Source organism: Hypanus sabinus, chromosome 10 (assembly GCF_030144855.1).
Source record: "Hypanus sabinus isolate sHypSab1 chromosome 10, sHypSab1.hap1, whole genome shotgun sequence".
Lineage (NCBI taxonomy): Eukaryota > Metazoa > Chordata > Chondrichthyes > Myliobatiformes > Dasyatidae > Hypanus > Hypanus sabinus.
Window position 1 is genome coordinate 26,716,612 of NC_082715.1, and position 22,922 is coordinate 26,739,533.

The 22,922-nt window shown below is 43.3% G+C and overlaps 1 protein-coding gene and 1 long non-coding RNA gene across 7 annotated transcripts in view; one reads left to right on the top strand and one right to left on the bottom strand.

Annotated features, from left to right (window-relative positions):
• Positions 1-19,884, bottom strand: part of arhgap18 (Rho GTPase activating protein 18) — an 86,961-nt gene extending 67,077 nt beyond the window's left edge. The window contains exons 1-2 of one of the 4 annotated variants that reach the window (XM_059981548.1): positions 19,717-19,852; positions 3,248-3,410 (exon numbers count right to left, since the gene is read on the bottom strand). Coding sequence is in view for 1 of the 4 variants with exons in the window: in XM_059981546.1 (XP_059837529.1) it covers positions 19,717-19,832 (116 nt within the window). In the remaining 3 variants the exon portion in view is untranslated. Of the gene's footprint in view, positions 1-3,247; positions 3,411-3,849; positions 4,176-19,716 lie in introns of those variants that run through there. The other 3 variants (XM_059981547.1, XM_059981546.1, XM_059981549.1) reach the window with 3 other exon arrangements.
• Positions 19,885-20,327: 443 nt separating this feature from the next.
• Positions 20,328-22,327, top strand: LOC132400521 (uncharacterized). Of its 3 annotated transcripts, none has more exons than XR_009514278.1 (2): positions 20,328-20,463; positions 21,664-22,327. It is a non-coding gene; the product is annotated as an uncharacterized LOC132400521 (long non-coding RNA). The 3 variants fall into 3 exon arrangements; XR_009514280.1 differs by having other exon boundaries at positions 20,329-20,463; positions 20,566-22,327; XR_009514279.1 differs by having other exon boundaries at positions 20,335-20,471.
• The last annotated feature ends 595 nt before the right edge of the window (positions 22,328-22,922 follow it).

Consider the following 22,922-nt stretch of genomic DNA (forward strand, 5'->3'; position numbering starts at 1 on the left):
CTCCAAGGGCAGTGTTCAGGCAGGGTCAGATTACACAAGGATGTTCTGCTGGGCAAAGTCTTAACCAGAGGCCAATTACTAAATTACGTTGTAGCACAATTTCTACACCAGAAACAACCAAGGATGAAATGAATATTTCACAATACTGTATTCTTACATTCAATTGTATAAAATAATGGAGGTTGTTTTCTGTTTGGAAGAGCAGCATTCCCATTGCTAAACAGCTCAACATTATGCTGGTTGGCCAAGGGGGTAGCTTCACACTTCTAATGACCACACATCCAATTGTTGATCTAGGCACTGCAGGACCCATTTTTAGACAACCCAAATCTCTTTTGCCATCAGAATCAGACCATCAATCAGAATCGAGCTAAAATCAGTGATGACTATCTGCAGAGCACTTCGGGATGCCCTGAGGTTGTGAAGGGTGCCATGTTAATAAATATTACCCTTGTTGACTTACTGGGAGCATTGTTCCTTTTGTAAGTTCAGTTTTCAGTGCATTTCAGACCCCACTTCGAGGAATGTGTTCAGTTCTGGTCACCTCACTACAGGGAGGTGTGGAAACCATAGAAAGGGTGCAGAGGAGATTTACAAGGATGTTGCCTGGATTGGGGAGCATGCCGAATGAGAATAGGTTGAGTGCACTTGACCTTTTCTCCTTGGAGCGATGGAAGATGAGAAGTGACCTGATAGACATGATTGCATGGACAGCCAGAGACCGTTTCCCAGGGCTGAAATGGCTACCTCAAGGGGACATAGTTTTAAGGTGCTTGGAAGTAGGTACAGAGGAGATGTCACAGAGAGTGGTGAATGTGTGGACTGCACCGCGGTGGGTGATAGAAGCGGATACAATAAGGTCTTTTAAGAGACTCTTAGATAGGTACATGGAGCTTAGAAAAAAAAAAGAGGACTATGCAGTAGGGTAGTTCTGGGCAGTTTCCAGAATAGGTGATATGGTTAGCACAACATTGTGGGCTGAAGGGCCTGTAATGTGCTATAGATTTCTATGTTCTATTACAGTGTTCAGCCAGAGAATCAACAACTGATCCCCAACTTACTTTCACACAAAGTGATTCACAGTACTGCAGGATTACTTTTTTTTAAATCAAAGTCTTTCAATGCCCACCTGCTTTCAGCAGACAGTATCGGTCTCTCAGTTAGCCAGCTATAAACTCAGTGGCCACTGTTAGGTACGCCTGCTTGTTAATACAAATCTATAATCATCCAGTCAAGTGGCAGCAACTCAATGCATAAACGCCAGCAAGCATGGTCAAGAGGTTCAATTGTTGTTCAGACAAACATCAGAATGGGGAAGAAATGTGATCTAAGTGACTTTGACTGCAGAATTATTGTTGAGGGGCTCGAAGATCTCAGAAACTGCTGAACTCCTGAGAGTTTCATGCACAACAGTCTCGAGTTTACAGATAAATGGTTTACACAAAAAACAAAATCTTGTGAGCGGCATTTCTGTGCTGAAAATGCCTTGTTAATGAGAGAGGTCAGAGGAGAATGGCCAGGCTGGTTCAAGCTAATAGGAAGGTGACAGCAGAATTGCCCACACATAACCACAGTGGTGTTTGGTTGAGCATTGCTGAACCCACAGCACAATCGAACCTTGGGCTACAGCAGCAGAAGACCACAGACATACATCCAGGTACAGGAAGTATCGAATGAGGTGGCTCCTGCGTGTATGCCATGAAATTACATAGAACAACATAGTACCACACAGGAATAAGGGCTTCGGCCCTCCATGTCTGTGTTAAGCACGATGCCAAATTAAACTAAATCTCCTGCCCGCAAATGAGCCATATCCTTCCATTCCTTGCACATTCATCTTCCTATCTAAAAGCTTCTTGAATACCATTATTGTGTCTGTTTCCACTACTACCACTGGCAGAGTTTTCTAGGCATCTAACAATCTATGCCTAAAGTACAACTGCCCCACACATCCCCTTTAAACTTCTTACCTCTCACGTTAAATCTATGGCCTTTAGTATTCAATATTTCAACCCTGCTAAGTTGATTCCAGCTGTGTTTCCCCATCTATACCGACATTAACAACCTCTCCTTATAGCTCATACGCTGTGATCCAGAGAGCTTCCCAGTAAACCTCTCCGAACCCTCTCTAAAGCCTCCACGTGCTCCTGTACCTAATAATGTGATCACTGAGTATTTGTGTGATGAAGGCATGGGCTGCACTGTTTCCAAATGGGCACTTGGTTTTTGAATTTCCCGCATTACTGGCTCAAGCTCCAAGGGTTATGGCCCATGGTACCTAATGACATGATGCAGTACATGATACAGCAATCGTGCTTCCTGTTCTCTCTGAATTATGCCTTGCTTCTTTTCTGGGGTCCTGAACAGGCACTGTACTGTACTGAAATGTACAACCTGATGAAACTCTGCGCACTCCCACACTTTGCCATGTTTATGGTCGGGCTTCAAGTTGCCTCACGTAACTAACATAACTAACAGCACCTGAATAGCTTCTATGCCATAAATAACATTGCAGTGACTTTCAGTAACAGGCCACAGGGCAGAGCCCTTCCCAAACATAGTCTACAACAAATGGCATGTCTACAAGCAACACACACAAAATGCCGGAGGAACTCAGCAGGCCAGGTCACATCTATGGAAAAAAAGTACAGTCGACGTTTCAAGCCGAGACCCTTCGTCTACATCCTCCCTCAAAGCTGAAATGAGCAAAAACAAAGACAAATTGAGTTTCGAGATTCCCGGAGTCTGATATCACAGCCTTTCTGAGTATACACCAGATGATGTAATGCTCACTCTCTTCCTTTTCATCTGACTACTACTTGGTGACTGTCGCTAAACCTGATGGATTAGTTATACAGAGGCATGAAACGGTTAACGAGGAGAGCGCAAGACGCAAAGATTCACTAACAGGTAGACTGAATTAAATTTGAGATGCGATCCCTTTGAGATACAGTACTTTGCAGAACTCTTAGACGCATGTTTTTAACTAGGGTACCTAAGAGTATTGCACAGTACTGTAGATCAGTAACAAAATATTGAGTGAGGGAAGACAGGAAGTTACCCGTTTGTCTTTTTGCACACTGTAGTAATACATTGTTTTGTTTCTCCCTGTGCCTTGTGGCACACGGGGCAGCAACCTTGCCATTTCTTTAGCATTTCTCTTTTTCTTTTTACAAGGCCAAATTGCTAGCAGCACAGACGGAAAGTGTGCAAGGAGCCAGCAGTATCTGAACCCGGGACCACTAACCTCAAAGTCCCATGCAGGTGCCACTACACCACCAGCCGGCAAATACATTGTGAGGATAAAATAAATGCAGTCCGTGAGATGCTGTTTTATTTTCCATAAGGAGGGAAGCACAGTCTTCATTTTTCATTGCAACCCCATGAAATAAGCTGCCAAGAAATTCAACCTGTTCAATAGCACAAAACATACAATCAAAATGGAAGGAAAAAAAATGAAGGCAGAATACAAACCTACTGGCATGACTAAGTGATACCATTATTTGGAGATTAATTTTTGGGCCATCTATCTGGACACAAGATGCCAGAAATCCAGAGCAACACATATAAAATGCTGGAGGAACTCAGCGAGTCAGGCAGCAGCTGTGGAGAGGAACCAACAGTCAATGCTTTAGGCTGAGACCCTTCACCAGGAGTGGAAAGGAACGACCACCCCCTCACCTTCTTAGTCCCCCTTCCTCTCCAGTCCTGATGAAAGGTCTCAGCCCGAAATGTCAATGGTGTTCTTTTCCACAGAAACTATCTGAACTTTGTGTTGTCAATCTTACCAGGTATACACATCAGAAATTCAACCCAAGCAGTAGGTCACTTTCTAATCATTAAACTTACTTGTTACTGATTCAGGAAGTTGTACATTCTGCCTACATTATACTTCAAAAGTAATTCATTGGCTGAAGAGCATTTGAGAAAAACTGAGGATATTAAACGGCAATTAATTGAAATCCTTTCCGTATGGCAGTTCACTGCTTTTCCACTTCTCGGATTATCCACCCATTAACTTCGACGGCGAAAAGACGGCAGGCAGTAAATGCAAGAGCAGAGAGCCATATCGTGATCTGCTCAAACAACGTTTGTGTTTACTGCTGCATTCCAATTTCCAGGTATCTCCGTTCCAAGGGAATAATTAATGGTTACACTTTATCACAGAACTTACTGAGAAAACCAATCTGCACTCTCTTCGACAGTTGCCAAGGTCACCTGGGTACACACAACCCCGTGGCTATATTCAGCTGCAAGGAAGGAGTTGTTTATGCAGTGAAGAGGCTCATTCTGCAGGGCTAGAATAAAACAGTCATTCATGACTTTGAACCTACTCTTGCATAGAAAGGAACAATGAGAGATGTTGGCATGGCACTTCGAGCCTAACCTGTTCGAAAGAAAAAGAGGAAAAGTGATTTTATCTGCTGGAAGTGTACACTCAGTTAGCTAAATACTGAACTGTTCTGTACCACCTGGAGTCTTGTTTGCTGATACCTTGGGTTCCAGGCACCTGATTCCATTACAAGCTCGTGCAAAGGGCAACGACTAACTTAAAAATAATTTTGAGAGAAATTGGCCTTGCTAAGGGCACAAAAAAAAACACAGTAGGTGGCAATATGGGATGCTGACTCACCATCTTCTGATTTCAGCAGATGGCTAAGAAAAATGCCAGTCTGAGAGAAGATTAATTAAGCCTGAAACAAGCACAGCTGGCACTCCAACATTGCTGAACACACAAAGTCTGGTTATTTTACTGGGCTGATAACCTAGAGGCCTGGAAACTGGAGTTGTAAATTTTAAATTCCACAACAGAATTTATGAATGCGTCATTGGTTTATTGTTCCAAAATCAAATAAATCTAGAATAAAAAGCTTTTAGCAGTAACGACGCCCACAGGATTGCCATGCAAACACAATGCATCTCACCAAGATGCTATGTTGTAAGGGAAGCTGCCTGGATTCAGTGACCCTGGATCCACGTGGTTTAGAGTTTGAGAAGATTTCGTATGTCACCAAAGTGTCTGGCAATTTTTGATGATGTATGGTGGAGAACATTCTGATTGGCTGCATCACAGCCTGGTCTGGAGGCTCCAATGCACAGGATCACAAGCGACTACAAAGGGTTGTTAATTCATCCAGTTCCATCACAACACAACCCTCCCCACCATAGCAGTGCCTCAAAAAGATGGCATCCTCCTTAAGGACACTCAACATCTGGGGCAACCCTTCTTCTTGTTGCTACCATCAGAGAGGAGGTACAGGAGCCTGAAGACCCACAGTCAATGATTTAGCAACAGCTTCTTCTCCTCCGCCAACAGACCATAAACCCATGAATATTACCTGCATTTTTTTCACTATTCATTTAGTTTGTAATATATAGTTATTTTAATGACTTTGCACTATACTCTTTCTGCGAAACAACTAATTTAAAAACATAGAAAACCTACAGCTCAATACAGGCCCTTTGGCCCACAAAGCTGTGCTGAACACGTACTTACTTTTGAAATTACCTAGGGTTACCCATAACCCTCTATTTTTCTAAGCTCCATGTACCTATCCAAGAGTCTCTTATCCACCTCCACCACCATCGCTGGCAGCCCATTCCACGCACTCACCATTCTCTGCGTAAAAAACGTACCCCTGACATCTCCTCTGTACCTATTTCCAAGCACTTTAAAACCGTGCCCTCGCATGCTCACGAAACAATTTCAGTTGTTTCAAGTCAGGGATGTTAGGGGTAAGTTTTTCCACACAGAGAGTGGTGGGTGCGTGGAATGCATTGCCAGTGAAGGTGGTAGAGACGGATACAATAGGGTGTTTTACAGACTCTTAGATAGGTAGATGGAGCTCAGAAAAACAGAAGGCTATGCAGTAGGGAAATTCTAGGAATCTTGTAGAGTAGGTTACATGGTTGACACAATGTTGTGGGCCGCAATGCCTGTAATATGCTGTAGATTTCTATGTTTCACATTGTATAAGACAGTGACAATAAAGCCGATTTTGATAAAGACATCACAAAATGATCTAACACAAGGAAATCTGCAGATGCTGGAAATTCAAACCACACATACAAAATGCTGGTGGAACACAGCAGGCCAGGCAGCATCTATAAGGAGAAGCACTGTCGACATTTCGGGCCAAGACCCTTCGTCAGGACTAACTGAAAGGAAAGATAGTATGAGATTTGAAAGTAGTGGGGGGGGGAGGGGGAAATGTGAAATGATAGGAGAAGACTGGAGGGGGTGGGATGAAGCTAAGAGCTGGAAAGGTGATTGGCGAAAGTGATACAGAAGGGAAAGGATCGTGTGACAGGAGGCCTCAGGAGAAAGATGGGGGGGGGGGGGGAGAAGCACCAGAAGGAGATGGAGAACAGGCAAACAACTAAATATGTCAGTGATGGGGTAAGAAGGGGAGGAGGGGCATTAACGGAAGTTAGAGAAGTCAATGTTCATGCCATCAGGTTGGAGGCTACCCAGTCGGTATATAAGATGTTGTTCCTCCAACCTGAGTGTGGCTTCATCTTGACAGTAGAGGAGGCCATGGATAACACATCAGAATGGGAATGGGACATAGAATTTAAATGTGTGGCCACTGGGAGGTCCTGCTTTCTCTGGCGGACCAAGCGTAGGTATTCAGCGAAACGGTCTCCCAGTCTGCGTCAGGTCTCACCAACATATAAAAGGCCACACCTGGAGCACCAGACACAGTATACCACACCAGCCGACTCACAGATGAAGTGTCACCTCACCTGGAAGGACAGTCTGGGGCCCTGAATGGTGGTGAGGGAGGAAGTGTAAGGGCAGGTGTAGCACTTGTTCCGCTTACAAGGATAAGTGCCAGGAGGGAGATCGGTGGGAAGGAATGGGGGGGGGGGGGGAACGAGTGGACAAGGGAGTTGCGTAGGGAGTGATCCCTGCGGAAAGCAGAAAGAGGGAGGGAGGGAAAGATGTGCTTGGTAGTGGGATCCCGTTGGAGATGGCAGAAGTTACAGAGAATTATATGTTGGACCTGGAGGCTGGTGGGGTGGTAGGTGAGGACAAGGGGAACCCTATCCTGAGTGGGGTGGCGGGCGGATGTGATGAGGGCAGATGTGCGGGTAATGGGAGAGAAGCGTTTGAGAGCAGAGTTGATGGTGGACGAAGGGAAGCCCCTTTGTTTAAAAAAGGAAGACATCTCCTTCCTGAATGAGGAATGAAAAGCCTCATCCTGAGAGCAGATGCGGCGGAGACAGAGGAATTGTGAGAAGGGGATAGCATTTTTGCAAGAGACAGGGTGGGAAGAGGAATAGTCCAGGTAGCTGTGAGAGTCTGAAGACTTATAGTAGATAGCAGTAGATAAGCTGTCTCCAGAGATGGAGACAGAAAGATCAAGAAAGGGCAGGGAGATGTTGGAAATGGACCAGGTAAATTTGAGGGCAGGGTGTAAGTTGGAGGCAAAGTTAATGAAGTCGATGAGCTCAGCATGCGTGCAAGAGGCAGCACCAATGCATTCGTCAATGTAGCGAAGGAAAAGAGTGGGACGGATACCTGTATAGACTTGGAACATGGACTGTTCCACAAAGCCAACAAAAAGGCAGGCATAACTGGGACCCATACAGGTGCCCATGGCTAAACCCTTGGTTTGGAGGAAGTAGGAGGAGCCAAAGGAGAAATTATTGAGAGTAAGAACCAATTCCGCTAGACGGAGGAGAGTGGTGGTAGAGGGGTATTGGTTTGGTCTGGAATCCAAAAAGCGAAGAGCTTCGAAACCGTCCAGGTGAGGGATGGAGGTATATAGGGACTGGACGTCCATGGTGAAAATAAGGCATTGGGGGCCAGGGAACTTAAAATCATTGGAAAAAATTCAAAGCATGAGAAGTGTCACGAACTTAGGTGGAAAGAGATTGAACAAGGGGTAATAAGACAGTTTCAAGGTATGCAGAAATGAGTTCGGGGGGCAGGAGCAAGCTGAGACAATAGGTCTACCTGGACAGGCAGGTTTGTGGATCTTGGGTAGGAGGTAGAAACGGGAAGTTCGGGGTGTGGGAACTATGAGGTTGGTGGCAGTGGATAGGAGATCCCCAGAGCTGATAAGGTTGGTGATGGTATAGGAGACAATGGCCTGGTGCTCCTTAGTGGGGTCATGATCAAGGGGTAAATAAGAGGAGGTATCAGAGAGTTGTTTCTGTGCCTCGGCCAGGTAGAGGTCAGTATGCCAGACAACAACAGCTCCCCCCTTATCAGCAGGTTTTATAGTGAGGTTGGGATTGGTGCGGAGGGAGCGGAGAGCAGAGCGTTCGGAAGGAGTGAGGTTGGAATTGGAACAGGGTGCGGTGAAGTCGAGACGGTTGATGTCCCGTCAGCAATTAGCAATAAAGAGATCCAGAGCAGGCAGAAGACCAGAGCGGGGTGTCCATGAAGAGGAGGAGGGTTGAAGACAGGAGAAGGGGTCATCGGTGGGGGTAGGCCTTGCCAAAGAAGTAAGCTCGGAGACGGAGCCGGCGGAAGAAGAGTTCAGCGTCATGGAGTACGCGGAACTCGCTGAGGCGTGGGTGAAGGGGGACAAAGCTGAGGCCCTTACTGAGGACAGAGCGCTCTGCCTCAGAGAGTTGAAGGTCGGAGGGAATGGTAAAGACCCAGCACAGATGAGAGATGTGATCAGGGGAGGCTGGTAGTGTCGGTGGAGAGGGAAGGATTGGGGTGAGAGGAAGATGGATCCCGTGGTTAATTGTATCATCCATTATGAGCTGAGTCAGCTGATGTGGGTGGTCATGTTTTTTCATGACCATCGTTGTTCTAAAAGCAATTCTTTCTACAGAAGTGGCTTGCCAATTGCCTTCACAACACCGGTGGCCCGAGCCATTATCAATACTCTTCAGAATTTCTGCCTGGCGTCAGTGGTTGCATAACCAGGATTCGTGATATGTACCACCTGCTCCCATGGCTTCACGTGACCCAGATTGCGGAGCTAAGCAGGTGCTACACCCTGCCCCAGGGTGACCTGCAGGCTAGAGGAGGGAAGGAGCACCTTACACCACTTCTCCACTCCGACACCTAGAAGCTGGTATAGGACTGCTGAACAAAACAGGACAGACTGCTTAGCGTCACCCGTGTATCAAAGTTACACACATCCCAGTCAATCCTGCTAACTTCACAGGATCAGAATACATCTATAAAGCAGAAAGAAGCCATTCAGTCTGTGTGTGTCAGTGGAAAAGGGTTGCCCAACATCATCCCGCTTTCCAGCTATGGTCAGCCAACACAGGTATTCATCTCGTGGAACTGGACTAACAGGCTGAACCAGACAATGTCAAATGTTTAACCCCAATCAGTGGTGAATTGGTTGGTCAAACAAATTGATCGTATGTCTAAATTGATTAGGAAACTGCCGGAACTCTCACCATTGGAGAAGATGGAGCACTGGATATTGAACCCACAGAATGTGCTTTCCTTGGTTGATGTGAGTATTGGTTTTGAAATTATCTACACATGTGTCTGTGCATGAACCTTCTTCAGGAACATTTTAGATTATCTCAAAACCCCACCAAGCTACATAAAAACAAACAACACCCTTAATTCCCAAGAAAGAAGTGACATCTACATTATTTTTCTGTAGGAAATACTTACTGTTATTTTAAGTCTGACAACAGTAATCAAAGCACTCCGAGCATCCTTTATAGCTGTGAAATACTCTGAGTAGTGAGAAATAGAAAACACAGTCTCTGCCGCGAACAGACTAACACAGCAAGACTATTTTAGAATCTTAACTGGATATATGTCTCAGTTAAACTCGTTTTGGAAAATACATTTGATACTAGATTTATTTTTCATTCATTCACAGAATGCTAGCAATGTCAACATTTAGTGCAGAAGTAATTAAGTTTGGAAAGTGTGAAGGACGTTATGAGTCAACCGCACTTCAAAGTCTATTTTAAGCATTAGTTTATTTGTCTCATATACAACAAAACATCCAGTTCACATTCAAGTTCAAGTTTAATTATCATTCAACCATACACGAATATGCTGAACACAGCCAAATGAAACAGTGTTACTCCGGGACCAAGGTGCAAATCACAGTACCAACAATCACCCACAGCACAAGGAACATAGAGCCCATGTAAGATAGCAAGCACATAAGATATCACTAAAACAGTCACACAAAAAAATATAGTCCAAGTCCCTGAGTCCATGAATGTTGCAGCAGTCTGCAGTCAAATACAATGCAGCTCGTCTTCTGCCAAGCGAACACTGGGTGGGGGCAGCACCAACTCCACTTACAATGTCACGCCATAACCGCCTCAGCTGGAGACTCTAACACCTTTCTCCTGGGCAGCTGTAAACAGGCAACACCTCAGCTTGAGTTCTAGTCCTTGCTATAACCGACACCACACAGCCCCACCGCTGTCCGCCAATAAATCAGTGAATTGGACTTGCAACATTCCACGTTAACAATGTCCAAACGGGGTCTCGCAGTGAAAAGCAACTAAGACGATCACTCGCTGTCAGACTGCCCACTGGCTTTACGCACCTACTCGTCCGATGCCTCTGACGTAGGCAGTGTGATCTGCACCAAGTCCAGTTCCTTCTGTTTCTCTGCCAATGAGCAACTCGCTGATAGGGTAGACTTGCAGTATTTGAAGTTCTTGGTGTCCAGCAGAGTCTTGCGATAGTAAAAATATACATTTAAAAAGGGACAATAGCACCTTTGGTTGACCCTGTAAAAGCCACTGTGATTGAATGTGTCGCCATCTTACCAGAAGTTTAAGAAACATACAGTGAAATGCGACATTTGTGTCAATGACCAACATAGCTCACAAGTGTCACCATGCTTGTGGTGACAAGAGTATGCCCATAACTTACTAACCCATACGATTTGGAATGCAGGAGGGAACAGGGACATCTGGAAGGAACCCACGTGGTCAAGGGAAGAATGTACAGACATTGGCGGGAACTGAACACCAATTGTTACCGGGCTGCTATATACCATGGATTTATACCACATTAAAAGACACATGATCTAAGATTTAGTTTTGTTACGAGACCATTTTAAACTTTTAAACATGCTGCCCTTTGAATATTTAACTAGTCCCACTTGCCCAATTGAACTGATATAAAAATTGCCATAATTCTCACTGAAGAAGAGTGGAGATTTTACCACAATTACCCTTAAGCAAAATCAGATTAACTTGCTCTTCTTCTGATTTACTGCATGCAGAACTTGGGCAAATTAATCGCAATATTTGCCTGGATAACATGATTGCACTTCCAAAATGATTTATTTGAAATGAAGAGCTTTAGGAAATCCTGAAAAACATAATTAAGTGTAACTGAAATGCAAGCTCATTCTCTCGTTGGCATAAAGCCATTAACAAGAATATTGACAGGTGAACAAATCAGGACTGGCAACACGTTATCAGGTACGTAGTTCAAAGGCAATTTGCAGATAAATTGTATTGTGCAATTTTAAAGCATGTGGCACATTAAATCAGACCACATTCTGAAATGGTGTTGTTCATTCATTAAACAATGCACAGCGTAATAGCCGCAAGAATTACTGTAATGAGAAAGGTGGCACAAGCAACATCATCTCATACAAGTTTAAAGTGAAAACTGAAAAGGCTAGAATTACACAGATTTTCATGTAAAGATGGAATAACAAGCGATGGGATAGAAATATATTTACAGATCCTGAACAAAATTCTGCGGAAAATTGACAACTTGGAGCAAGGCAGTGTCGAAAAACTTTTGAGTTTTTAGAAAAAACTACCTGTTAGGAAATACAAGATGATTCATCTTTCAGAGAGACTTTCATACTTCCTAGCATTTCTTCGGTAGTGTTAAAACTCCTCCCAGAGTGACACTAAAAATTGTGCAATGTGCAAAATGCATCTGCAATGTGAACTTTCAACCTCAAGTCCAAAAAAAACAGTTCTGTTTTCTAACAAAGTTTTAGAAACACCATTGCTCCTGAAATAATGCCCCTCCAACTGCCAAAATTCAAATAACATTCTCTGTCTCCTCTGGAATCTGTGACCTCTTGGGATTTTAAATGTAACTTCACTTCTTTACCTTGATTGCTTAGCCAAGTGAAAAAGGGGGAGGGGGAGGTGTGGGAAAATCAAGATCACAACCACATTCACCTTCCAAACCCAGGATCAATCAGCTGTTGTTGATCTCTGCCACACCAAGGAGCTCACCCATACTAAGAGAGGATGGCATTTTCTAACCTGTTCTGCTCTCATGGGCAACTACTTGTGCTAAAAGATTTCCCCAAAGTGCAAACATACTGAATCCATGTTCTCAAAGAGACTTCCCTGGAGGATTCTCCATGTCCATAAGACATAGGAGCAGAATTGGGCTATTCAGCTGCTCGTGTCTGCTCTGCCATATATATATATTTCACTCTCAACCCCATTCTCATGTTCTCTCCCCATAACCTTTGACTCCCTTGCTAATCAAGAACATATCAACCTTCACTTTCAGAATACTTAATAACTTAGCTTCCACAGCTGTCTGTGGCAATGAATTCCATAAATCCACCAGGTTCAGACTAAAGAAATTCCTCTTCATCCAAGTAGAGTCAGGCCTAGATAATATTTACACATGTTGGTAAGTGAAAATAACATTTGCTTCACAAAGGTGACAGGCAATGACAATCTCCAAGAGAGCTTAACTACCTACAACGCACGTAAAATGCTGGAGGAACTCAGCAGGCCAGGCAGCATCTACAGAAAAGAGTACAGCTGACGATTTTCAGGTCTCGGCCCGAAACGTTGACCGTACCTTTTTCCATAGACGTTGCCTGGTCTCCAGCATTTTGTGTGTGTCGCTTGGATTTCCAGAATCTGCAGATTTTCTCTTGTTTGTGATTTAACTACCTACACTTGATTTTTAAGTCACTCCCACTGAGAGTCACAAATGTCCACCTACTGGCTGGACCAGCTACAAATACTTTAGGGCTAGGTACCCTGCAGTGAGCAATTCATCTCAAACTCCATCCATTTTGTCCACAAATCAGGAGTATGCTGAATTGCTGTTTACAAGTCTGAAAATGTGCAGGGCCAATGGTACTCAAAAGGCTGATACCATCAAGGGGAAAGCAATTCACTTGAAGAGTGTCATCAAAAATATTCATTCCCTCTACAAATTCACCAAGACCACTTCACCATTGTCAACTAAACTCATGACCTTCACTACTAAGGAGGACAAGGACTTCGGGTACATTCAATGACTACCACTGGTACGTTCCACGGAAGTCGCGCATTATTCTTTCTTGGAATAACATCACCTCCTACCCCTTCCCCCACGTCTTCCCCAACACAGCAACTTCAACAGAAGGATCACCCCATCCTCCCATCACAACAGGGACCGTGTCCCCCTTGTCCTCACCTATCACCCCACCAGCCTCCGGATCCAGCATATTATCCTCCGCAACTTCCGCCACCTTCAACAGGACCCCACCACTAAGGACATCTTTCCCTCTCTACCCCTCTCTGCTTTTCGCAGGGATCGTTCCCTCCGCGACTGCCTGGTCCACACGTCACTCCCCACAGATCTCCCACCTGGCACTTATCCCTGCAAGCGTAAGTGCTAAACCTGTCCCTACTCCTGTCCCTCCCCTACACCATTCAGGGCCCCAAACAGTCCTTCCAGGTGAGGCAACACTTCACTTGTGAGTCTGTTGGGGTAATCTATTGCATCCAGTGCTCCTGATGCGGCCTCCCCTACATCGGCGAGACCCGACACAGATTGGGGGAGTGCTTCGTCAAGCACCTCCGCTCCATCCGCCACAACAGACAGGACCTCCCGGTTGCCACCCACTTCAACTCTCCTTCACGTTTCCATTCGAATATGCCCATACATGGCCTCCTCTACTGCCATGATGAGGCCAAACTTCGGTTGGAGGAGCAACACCTCATATACCATCTGGGTAGTCTCCAGCCCCTTGGTATGAACATCGAATTCTCCAACTTCCGGTAATTCACTCCCTCTCCCTTCCCCCATCCCACCTTCACTCTGTCTCCTCTTCTAGCTGCCTATCACCTCTCATGACTCTGCCTTCTTCTACTACCCATAGTGCTTTCCTTTAGATTCTTTCTTCACCTCCCCGGCCTCTCCCCTCCCTGCTTCCCCTCCCCCACCCCTTGATCTTTCCTCTGATTGGTTTTCCACCCTCCCCCCATCTTCTTTATGGGGCCCCTGCCCCCTCCTTTAGTCCTGACGAAGGGTCTCAACCCAAAACGTTGACTGCTCCTTTCAACGGATGCTGCCCGACCTGCTGAGTTCATCCAGCTTTTTTGTACATCTTGATTTGACCACAGCATCTGCAGTGTACTTTGTATTTACTTTTTGCCGCCATTCAAGATGGTAGCTCATCGGTAAATTAAGGATGGAGAATAAATTCTGGCCTTGCCAGATCTTGAGAACTGTACAAATGAAAATTTTATGTATATTTGGCCAACGAATTATTTAATTTTTCTCAGCACATGAACTGCAAAGTATATTAGAACAACTAAGGGTCATGACCTTCTGCGGGGAAATACCTGAAAAGTTCTTCAATAGGAAGGACCTCCAGACCTCTGAACATACCAATCGTGTGATCATACGAAGGTGATCTTTCATTTCAACAGCAGTGCCCTCTATCCACAGATGCTCTCTTTAAAACAGCTTGTCTTTAACAGTTCTGAGGAGGTGGGTCTCAAATCAACGCAAGAGCCTACCTGCGTAACTCCTCATTTCCAGCTACACCGAGTATGAGAACACATCTGATCACTGCCACCTTTTTCATTAGCAATGCACTCTTGTTCTGTGTACTGTGGGTCAACAGGGAGAGAGCCTGCCTCACAGCATCAGAGACCTGAATTTGTTTCTGAGCTCCCATTCTCTTAGGTGTTCGCAAATCCTCCTTGTCCCTCTGTTGTTTCCCCTGGTTACTCTAGTATCAAATGAGTCCCAAGACATGATGGTTAGTAGGTAAAGTAACTGCTATAAATTATTCCTCGGGTAATTCAGAGTCAGATTCATTTATCACGAGTACATTGAAGCAGGACTGGTCTCCGGGTTTCCTGCCTCCAGGCTTTGGCCATCGCACTCCGACTTCCGGATTTCCAATCAAACTTCGGACTTTGATCTTCTGTATCAACTCCCACAGCAGGCGATGACACACCCCGAACTCCAGGTCTCAAAATCCTGGCTCACCAACTTGCCGGCCCGCATCCTCCCTGCTTGCACCTTCGGGTGTAGAGGATCACCACTAACTGCATCTGGGTGGACGTGCTAAGGATCAAGGTGAAGCTGATTGAAATGGAATAGATTTTAGGAAAATACAGCTGATGGAATTGCTCTGCGAGCTGGCACAGACTCAATAGGACAAATACTATGTCACTATGTCATAGGGAAGTTATATGCTCAATGTGACTCTCATTTCTCAGACCAATGAAGTAAAAACAATACCATATATAGACTTTGCACCTTATACAACTGCTGATGACGTTTACTGTAGTTTTATATCCCAGGAGAAAGCATCAGTGAAAACGACAGTATCACAATAAAAAGAAATCACAGGTTAAATTTTCCAAACAACCTAAATATATGTTCAAAGTTGCTCTACTTCAAACTCACATTTGTCTTTGTAGTTTTATGAAATAATTTCTAAGTCCCCGCCTTTCTGTAAAACTTATGCATTAAAGGGTTTAAAAAGTCATCCAGAATGTCTCGAGTTGGGCACTGATTGATTTGGAGACCAGAGTACCAATGTAGTTCTCTGAGATGAATGGCACCCAAACAGTTTACTTATGCTTGACAGATCACACAATAGAAAGTAGAGATTTTGAAATCTATGGTTCATGGCATCAACTTTGTGCAAACGTCTTTATGTTTCTTTGGCCAAATCTCTGTAAAATAAAGTCTTAAGAAATCAAAATCTGTCTGCTCACTTTGCCATTGGACTACATGAACTCTTGCAGAGGTTCCCTTTGCTGATAAACCACCTATCAAATCAAATAGTGCAAATACTGAGAATGAAGGCCAAATTAAGGCAAGAGTTGGAAAAAAGTGGATGGTAAATTACTCTTTAATAACTTTCACTTTAGTGCTGTGTCTTTAATCAGCATTTTTAGATATTTTAGATTTTCCTTTAAAAAGCAAATCATGCTTGAGCATCACATGCAATTCCTTGCACCATACACATGCCAGCAAATGCAGTTAAAGTTAAACTGTCAGTACTGCGCCACTGGAACCTCAGCCAAGTCTAAGAGCTCTAGTGTTGGACTGGCCTGTAGAATTGTCTCTACTTTTCTGGAAATATCTTGGTTTCAGTGGCAGGTGTCACATTACTTCAATCTAGCTTGATTCTGTTGGAACTTCAATGGAATCTGCTGTTAATCAGTGGTCCCGTATGAGACGGCCAAACCATCTTTGTTCACCCGTGTCTCCTGCTCTCTTTCTTTATCCTCTCTCTACCTCCATCTTTGCTCTTGTAACACAAAAAATGACTATAAGCAACAAGTTTTATTCCAGACCCAGACCCGGTATTACAGTCACATACCCTGAAACTTTTGGACCACACGCTAACCCAGACCCGGTATTATAGTCACATATCAACTCACAGACCTCCGTTGATACCACTGCCCCCCCCTTACTCCATCCCTATCTATAATTTTAGTCTGGTTCTCTTTCTCTCTTTTTTCCCCCCTCACTATAATCTCTCCCACCCCCCCCCCGCAAGCCTTACCTTTCTTTCTCTTTTATTTCCCATAATTCTCCCCCTTCCCCCTAGCCCATTTCCCTCCAGCCTATCACTTCCCAGCTCTCTACTTCATCCCTCCCCCCCACTTCTTATCCCCCCTCAACCATCCCATGTTACTTCACTCCTGATGAAGGGTTTCGGCCTGAAATGTTGTCACTACCTCCTCCCATAGATGCTGTCTGGCCTGCTGAGTTCTGCCAGCATTTTGTGTTTTTTTTTAAAAAAGTTCTATTCCTCATTCTTGACTTGGATTCCAAAAGCAGCAGGATCCGACAGTAGGAGTCAGATTTACCAATATCTTATTGCCTGTTTGCCTCTGTCCTCTTCAAAGACTTACTACCATGATCCAAACATCTCTACTGAGATACCAGTTGAAAAGTAGTATAATCTAGCCGAGTGTTTTTAATTATTCCAATTTTATGACCTTTATACATCTCTGAATGTCAGAAAGAATACACCATACTGCTCTGGACTGTCCTGAACTTTGCATTTATCCCTCATAATATACCCATGGGTGAATGTAACTATTCTGGCCTGCTAGCCCCCAATGTCCTTTCAGCATTACTACTGTGAGCACTGCTATTTCTAAATGTTTCTCAGGAACAAAAATCCCCAACACTTCCTATCCTCTCTTGTAACACTGCACATGTGCAGGAGCACTAACCGGAAGTTCTCTACTGAACAACTAGCCATCCACAAAAACCCTCAACGTTTAGAATCATCAGAGCTTTCATGGTGGCTTCAGGGGTCAGTGACAGTGCAGCCAACAGACTGGAGTCAGCGGTACTTTAAGCCGGCAACATAGACTCAATATATCTGGAGCAGCTAAGTCTATGCAGGTGGACATCACTATTAGATCTGAGGACAAAGGGATTGTTCGAATTGACCTATTAATCAAGCTGTCAAGGTTGAACCCCATGACAGAATAGAACTAACTTTATTATTTCAGTAATTAAACCACTCCTAAAATATGCACACTCAACACTGCAAAGATCTTTACTGTAAACATGTGCTTGTTTATGACTGGACTGTCTGGCTAAACTGATTACTAACATAATATGACCAGCTCATTCTGGCAGTAGCTGTGTAAATGCTGGTTAGTAAAAATACGTTGAGCAACGTACACAAAATGCTATAAAAACTCAGGAGGTCAGGCAACATTTATGGAGGGAAATTAATAACTGACATTTCAAGTTGAGACCCTTCATCTGGTCCCTTCTGATCTGTCAGGTGATAGACCCATCATCTGGTCCCTCTAGACCTGGCAGGCCAGGCAGCATCTATGGTGGGAAATTAATAATCGAAGTTTCAAGTTGAAACCCTTCAGTTGGCAGGTGATAGGCGGATACAGGTGCTGAGGGGTGATAGGCACATGGGGGAGAGGACAGTGGGAAGAGCCAGAAGCCAGGAGATTACATGTGGAAGTGACAATGGGCTGAAAGATGATGGAATGTGATGAGGAAGGTAGGGCATGGAATTGGAGAGGAGGAGTGGGGGTAGGTAGGGAAGGCAGATGGGAATATTGTGAATAAAGCATCATGGGGGGGGGGGGTGTATGAGGGATGGACAATAGGTTTGACCCAGAAGATAAACTTCCTAAAAATTTAGAGAGTACTCTCAACTCAGGATTCAACTAACACATACAAGACCAGAAACACTTTTCCTTAATGTACATGCAGATTCTGCATGAATGCCCGCAGAAAAAATGAATCTCAAAGTAGTATACAATGACATGTACATACTTTGATAATAAATTTAATTTGAAACTTTAGAAGTTGTTGGTAGCCATTCATTTACCAGTACATTAAGAGGAAAGTAAAGTTTCTCTGGAAGGGACTTAATATCTACCTGATACCATTCCGGGTTTGCAGGTCATTAAAACTTCGACATTTTAAGGATGTAATTATGCAAAGTTTATAAATAATGCCATTTACCGCTAATTAGACGTCTTGAATGATCAAGCTTTTGGATCTTTCTACAAACTGCTCATGACAAAGGAAGACAAAAAGACCTTTGGGAACTTTTGTGAACAGAGTAAATGAGCAATTGTGCACATCTCCCAACAATTCATATTGAAAGTCTGGTATCACAAATACTGAGAGGTATAAATAAATTAAAATATATGAAGAAATGAAAGGAAGGGAATTACAAGGAAAGATAGACAAAAATAAGAGGGGGAAATCAAAACATTTTTACTTTTTAAATTAACCTGACAAGACTGGGATTTCATGTATGAAACAGGTACCCGTAATTGTCAGACCTACTGAAATTAACTGGCAAGAAAAAACATGATTTAAAAAGTCCTTGGACATTAAGAAACAGGGCTAGACTGTATTGTCAAGTGTTTTTACCTACTGCATCATGGTAAGACACACAATGTGATGCCTCACAGCATTAGTTTGTAAATAAACCACAAGTAAATAAATGTTGGAATATTCCTGTAACCAAAGCAAACACACCTAATGCCTGTATCTGAATTCCAAATCTGAATTCATTATTCGAGTTAATACAATTCAAACCCCAATAATTATTAAAAATGTTTAGTTTGTGCACACTTGACATTTTTGAAATAATAAACCACTTTGGTGAGCATAGATTCCTAATTTCCATTCATATTTCCTTCAATGGATTTAGAAATCTACAAACTCAAGGGCACTATAGAGTACCTTAACAAATAATCTAGCCAGCTAAGTAAAATATATTCAGATTTAACTGGGATCCAACCTGTGTAATAGCGTTCAAAATCCGAAGGGCAATTAGCTTCATATAATGCGCTGATGCATATTTAATGAACGTAAACTAAACACGAGAAAAGTTATTTTAAAAGGCTTTGCACCATTGATCAACAGCAATCAGCCCCAGTACCGAAACCTTTGCACTGTACTACATATTGAAACACGATTAACGCAGAGGCATTATTTCGAAGTGTTGAGAGCCTTTTAAGTCGTTCAATGATCGTTCAGCGCCTACTTCAGAGGGATAAACTGCCTACCCCGGCGAAGAAAGATCTGTCTCTTCCTTTGTACTGGTCGCGACGCCGTCAGCGGACTCATCGTTTAAATAGTATCCTGTTAGAACTACGCTCTGAGAAGCAGGCAGGAGATCCATTCCGTGCGAGGCATAATTTCCACTACTTTATTGTTCAACAGGGCACAGCGTAAAGCGGAGAAGAATAAAAAAAAAGTCCTTGCCTGGCAACGTGAGTTATTTCCATATTGAAACCCCACCCCTACTATTCAGGCACAGTGGGTGGAGCAAATGTTGGGAAATAGAGCGTCCGCCTGTCTCAAATAGGAACCTTGACACCGAACTTGGAGCTTGCGACCGAAGTCCCCTGACTTGATACTTTCCAATTCTGGCATGTTTGATAAGTGAGGGTTGGGGAGGGAGCCAGTATTAAAATACGATGTCTAATCGGCGTGCACTATTCTGAAACAATATATGCACAATCAGTATTAAAATGATTCACCTTTTTGCGTGCGTTCCGACCAGTTAGTTTTGCGCTGCGGCTGAGGGAAACTCGCCGGCAATGTATCATGCCGGGACGACCCTTTTAAAGGGGAGGCCTTCCGCACGCAGAGTCCGAGGTCCACTCGGTGACAGACGGAATGTTCATCCCGTACACTCACCTCGCTCTAGAACGGGCAAAGCCCATTATCAGCCGCACACAGACCCACACCCCGATCCAGGAGCCGGCCTCAAATGAGGCCACCCATTGATCTGATGGGGGATTACACAGGTGAGAAGGTACTCTCATCAATGTTCTTTACTTAATCGTGTTATTTAACTTTTTAAATGTTTTAAGTGTCTTAAATTGTTTTCATTATTTGTGCTTTTACAGTTTTATGACATCCAAAGGCTGTTTTGAGAGCTACAAAGGTCCACTGCAACTCTGTCTTCTGTGGGTTACTCTGTAGCCTGGCACCTGAGGCCTAGTAATTACTTGGACACTGCTGGCCCTCTCGGGGGTCCAACAGAGAAGTGAAGTAGGCCGCCTGTTTTCAGCATCTCCATCCTTGACAGCACACAAGCCCCAACATGATTGCATCTGCTGTCTTCTCAAATTGTACTGTACATCCTACAAACTAAAATAGCTGGGAATGGAATACCCTGTCAATATCATATAACACCAGGCCAGAAACAACAGGATTTATTTTACATTGTCCAAATCCTACGCAAATACTTAGCTCTACATAGCAATTGTTCTTGTTGCCACTCTCCCAAATTATGCACAAAGTTTAAGCATGAACTAGCCTCCATCAAACTAGTGGAGAAGATCTTCTACAAAGTTGCACTATATTCTACCTACATCCACAATCCTAGCCAAGTCTGCAACTGAACAAACTTATATAACCCTTCACCCTATTCTTGCTCTAGGTACGTTTCCCTGGCATCATTTCATAGTTGCCCACGTTCCTCTCAAAGTACGTCTACCCGAACTTAACACTACCGGGCTTAGACGTGTGGCCAGATTTGTCTAATGCTTTTGAAAAGATAATTAATTTATGGTATTCCTAAGGCTATATATTACTTGGTACAATGCCAACTGTTTTATTTAAGAATGTGTGTGTGTACATACATACACTCAAAACCATACATGACGTATATCATCCTAAACTGATTTCTTTAAATTTATTAATTCTGCACTCTCATCTTCTTGTTCTGTATGTGGTAAGTTCACATTCCCGTCTATTATTGAATTTTAATATTTGTTTTATCAAGTGCTCTACAGTACTATTCAACATTTTTCAGGTTTTATTGATTTATATGTATGCCATTTCTTGTCTGTACATAATCTATTTCATCCATCTTAAATTCATTCCTTGTTTTGTATGTGATTGGTGTAAATGCTCAGCTTCTCCATTATATACAATGAGAGCAGCTGGTTGGGGTTAAAGTAATTAAAAATATTAATCAAATTCCCAATGCTTGGTTGCAGGTTTCCAGCAATAACTGGAAGAAGAAATCAATGTCCTGCCATCAGGTTGGAGGCTACCTTGATGGAACATGAGGCATTGCTGTTCTAAAGTGAGAGTGGCCTCATCAGGGTGGGAGAAGAGGGCATGGACTAACATGTCAGAATGGGAATGGCAACTGGGATTAAAATGGTTGCCCACTGAGAAATCCTACTTTTTGTGGACGGATCGAAGGTGTTGGGCAAAGCACCCCCCAGTTGACGTCGGGTCTCACCGATGTACAGGAGGATGCAGTGGGAACACCAGATACAGTAGATGACCCTAACAGATCACCAATGTAGAGGTGGCTGTGTCGGGAGCACTGACATAGACTGAGGGATTGTTTTGTTGAGAACTTGATGAAAATGTGAATAAGAAGTTGGAGAGACTGGCCAGAGAAGCCAATGGCTAATATCTTGGTGTTACTTGGTATAACTAATACCTTACTTAAAAAATTCTTAGTAATATTTACAAAGTATTGTATTTGTATGGATTGGCTTTTGCACATTGATTTGATATCAGTCTTTGTGTGTTTTTCATTGATTCTATTGTACTTTTGTTCTACCATGAATTCCTGCAAGAAAATGAATTCTTGGTAGTATTTGGTGACATATGTGTTTTTCAATAATAAATTTACTTTGAACTTTGTGCATAGAAATCTTTGTGCAGGGCAAGGATTAAAATTAGATTAATATTATAAGAAAAATCTTGAAAGAGGGATGGGATGAGGCAATGAACTATGAACCAACATTATTTTGGGATCAACAAAATTTAAATCTTTGCAATATTGATCTACAGAAAGATGCTTCCAGGTGGTTTTTAAAACATTACAAACTTGATCACAAGGTCAAGGTCATGGAAGTTCATGTTCAATTGTTCTGCTCAATCTTAATACAGTATTTTCAATGTACAGCCTGTCTGTTCTTTACAGCTTTACATTCAATGTTAGAGCTTTAAGACAATGGCTGGATCCTCCAGCTCTAACCTTCTAGTCTAAGTTTTCATTTGGTATGGTTCCAGCTGCTTAAAGTAAAAACAAGCTGAATCACCACGTAAAGAATTTTTCAAGATTTGCCACAAAACAACATGCTCTACTCTTAGCTGAGCAGCAATGCATCCAGTTCAGGATGCCACTCAGCTAAAAAAAAAACATTGACATAACTCAAAAGTTATGACAGACTTCTACTCTGTGAGTTTATATAATGCCAATAATGGTGGATACAATTTAAAGTTCCAGATATTT